General features: G+C 41.1%; 1 protein-coding gene across 1 annotated transcript in view; it reads right to left on the bottom strand.

Annotated features, from left to right (window-relative positions):
• The window catches only part of PLEKHG7 (pleckstrin homology and RhoGEF domain containing G7), a 59,850-nt gene extending 59,017 nt beyond the window's left edge, over nt 1–833 (bottom strand). The window contains exon 1 of the mRNA XM_023531559.1: nt 635–833. Coding sequence (XP_023387327.1) covers nt 635–665 — 31 coding nt within the window. The 5' untranslated portion in view covers nt 666–833. The remainder of the gene's footprint in view (nt 1–634) is intronic.
• Nucleotides 834–1,307: the final 474 nt, after the last annotated feature.

Genomic DNA, 1,307 nt, shown 5'->3' with positions numbered 1-1,307 from the left:
TTATTTATTGGTTAGTGTCTCGAATATGGGAACCAAGGCAATTGTAATTGCTGACACAACTCACCGCAGAACCAGAGAAATTTTAAATACAGCATGTCGGTTTGCAGAGAAAAGAGCGCTCAGATTTTGGACAATTTTCTTGCTCTCCCCACCTCATCTCCAGCTAGTCTGTGACCTAGGACAAGCCACTCCCCCTCTGTCAGCCTCCAGGTCACCCAAGTACCTTCTTCACAGGCTCTTTGCAAGGGTTAAATGAGAAAATGGCTGAGTCTCCTGGGAGGCCCTCCCTAAATGATTATCCCTGAGGATATGATAGAGTCAAAAGTTACCAGGAGAATGCAGGCTAACTTCCCTTTTCGGTCTTCTAAAAGACTAAATCAATAAATGATTATTATATAGAAAATTCACCAGTCTTTGATCTCTCAAGCTTTAAGAACCCAGCAAACACCACTGTTGGGAAGCAATCTCAGTTTACTCGAAATTAAACCATACAGGTTAATAATTCATCCATTTTTTTTTAGACCTGGAGAGGCCAGCAAGACAGGACCGAAAGAAGCTGGTTGTGTCAGGATCTGAACAAATGGAAAGTGCAAGAGGGAAACCCGGATAGCAAGCTGAAGGTCATCTCTAATACCTGTGGGGCGATCTGCCTCTGAAGGTGACATTGTCCAGGTGGGTTCTAACGAGAGTCAGCAGAACCACAAAGCCAGCTGCCAGGTGAGGGCTTGGAAGAACAGGTTCCACATCTGTAATGATGATCCCTCCTGGGCTGAGTGCAGGCAAACTTGATGCAAGTGGAAATGAGGAACTGGCCTCTGCCCTCCTTAGAGACTTTCCTAGTTACTCATTTATAAAAAAGCCTAAAGGGCAGCAAATTCAGAATCTAACACCACTTAAGAAAAAGGATGATTTGTCTCTAGTGAACAATGGCTGATCCAATACAGAAATGATGAAAATGAGGCTTTTTACTTCCCCTTTAGTTATTCAGTAATCACCATTGATAGTTCAGTGAGGCAGTTCTAGGTTTCTATGCTGTTTATTTTCTCAAAGATTGTGAGAATCATTCCTTTTGACTTTGCTCACATCTTAAAATATCTTGTGTGGATCTATTTAATTAGTGAGATGTTTTGATAAGCATTGAATAATAAAGAAAATGACCATTGTAACTTGGGAACAAGCTTATAGCATTAATTTCAAATAATTAAAATGCAAATAGAAGGCACTTGTATTTACCAGCATTCTCATTAGAGCAGTACCCTGAAGAAACTGTATTTGGTGTCTAGGTGGAGACGTTGCATACATTCCCA

Source organism: Pteropus vampyrus, unplaced genomic scaffold (genome assembly GCF_000151845.1).
Source record: "Pteropus vampyrus isolate Shadow unplaced genomic scaffold, Pvam_2.0 Scaffold70, whole genome shotgun sequence".
Classification (NCBI taxonomy): Eukaryota; Metazoa; Chordata; class Mammalia; order Chiroptera; family Pteropodidae; genus Pteropus; species Pteropus vampyrus.
Note: the sequence above shows the minus strand (reverse complement) of the source record. Positions and strands in the feature narration are given on the sequence as shown.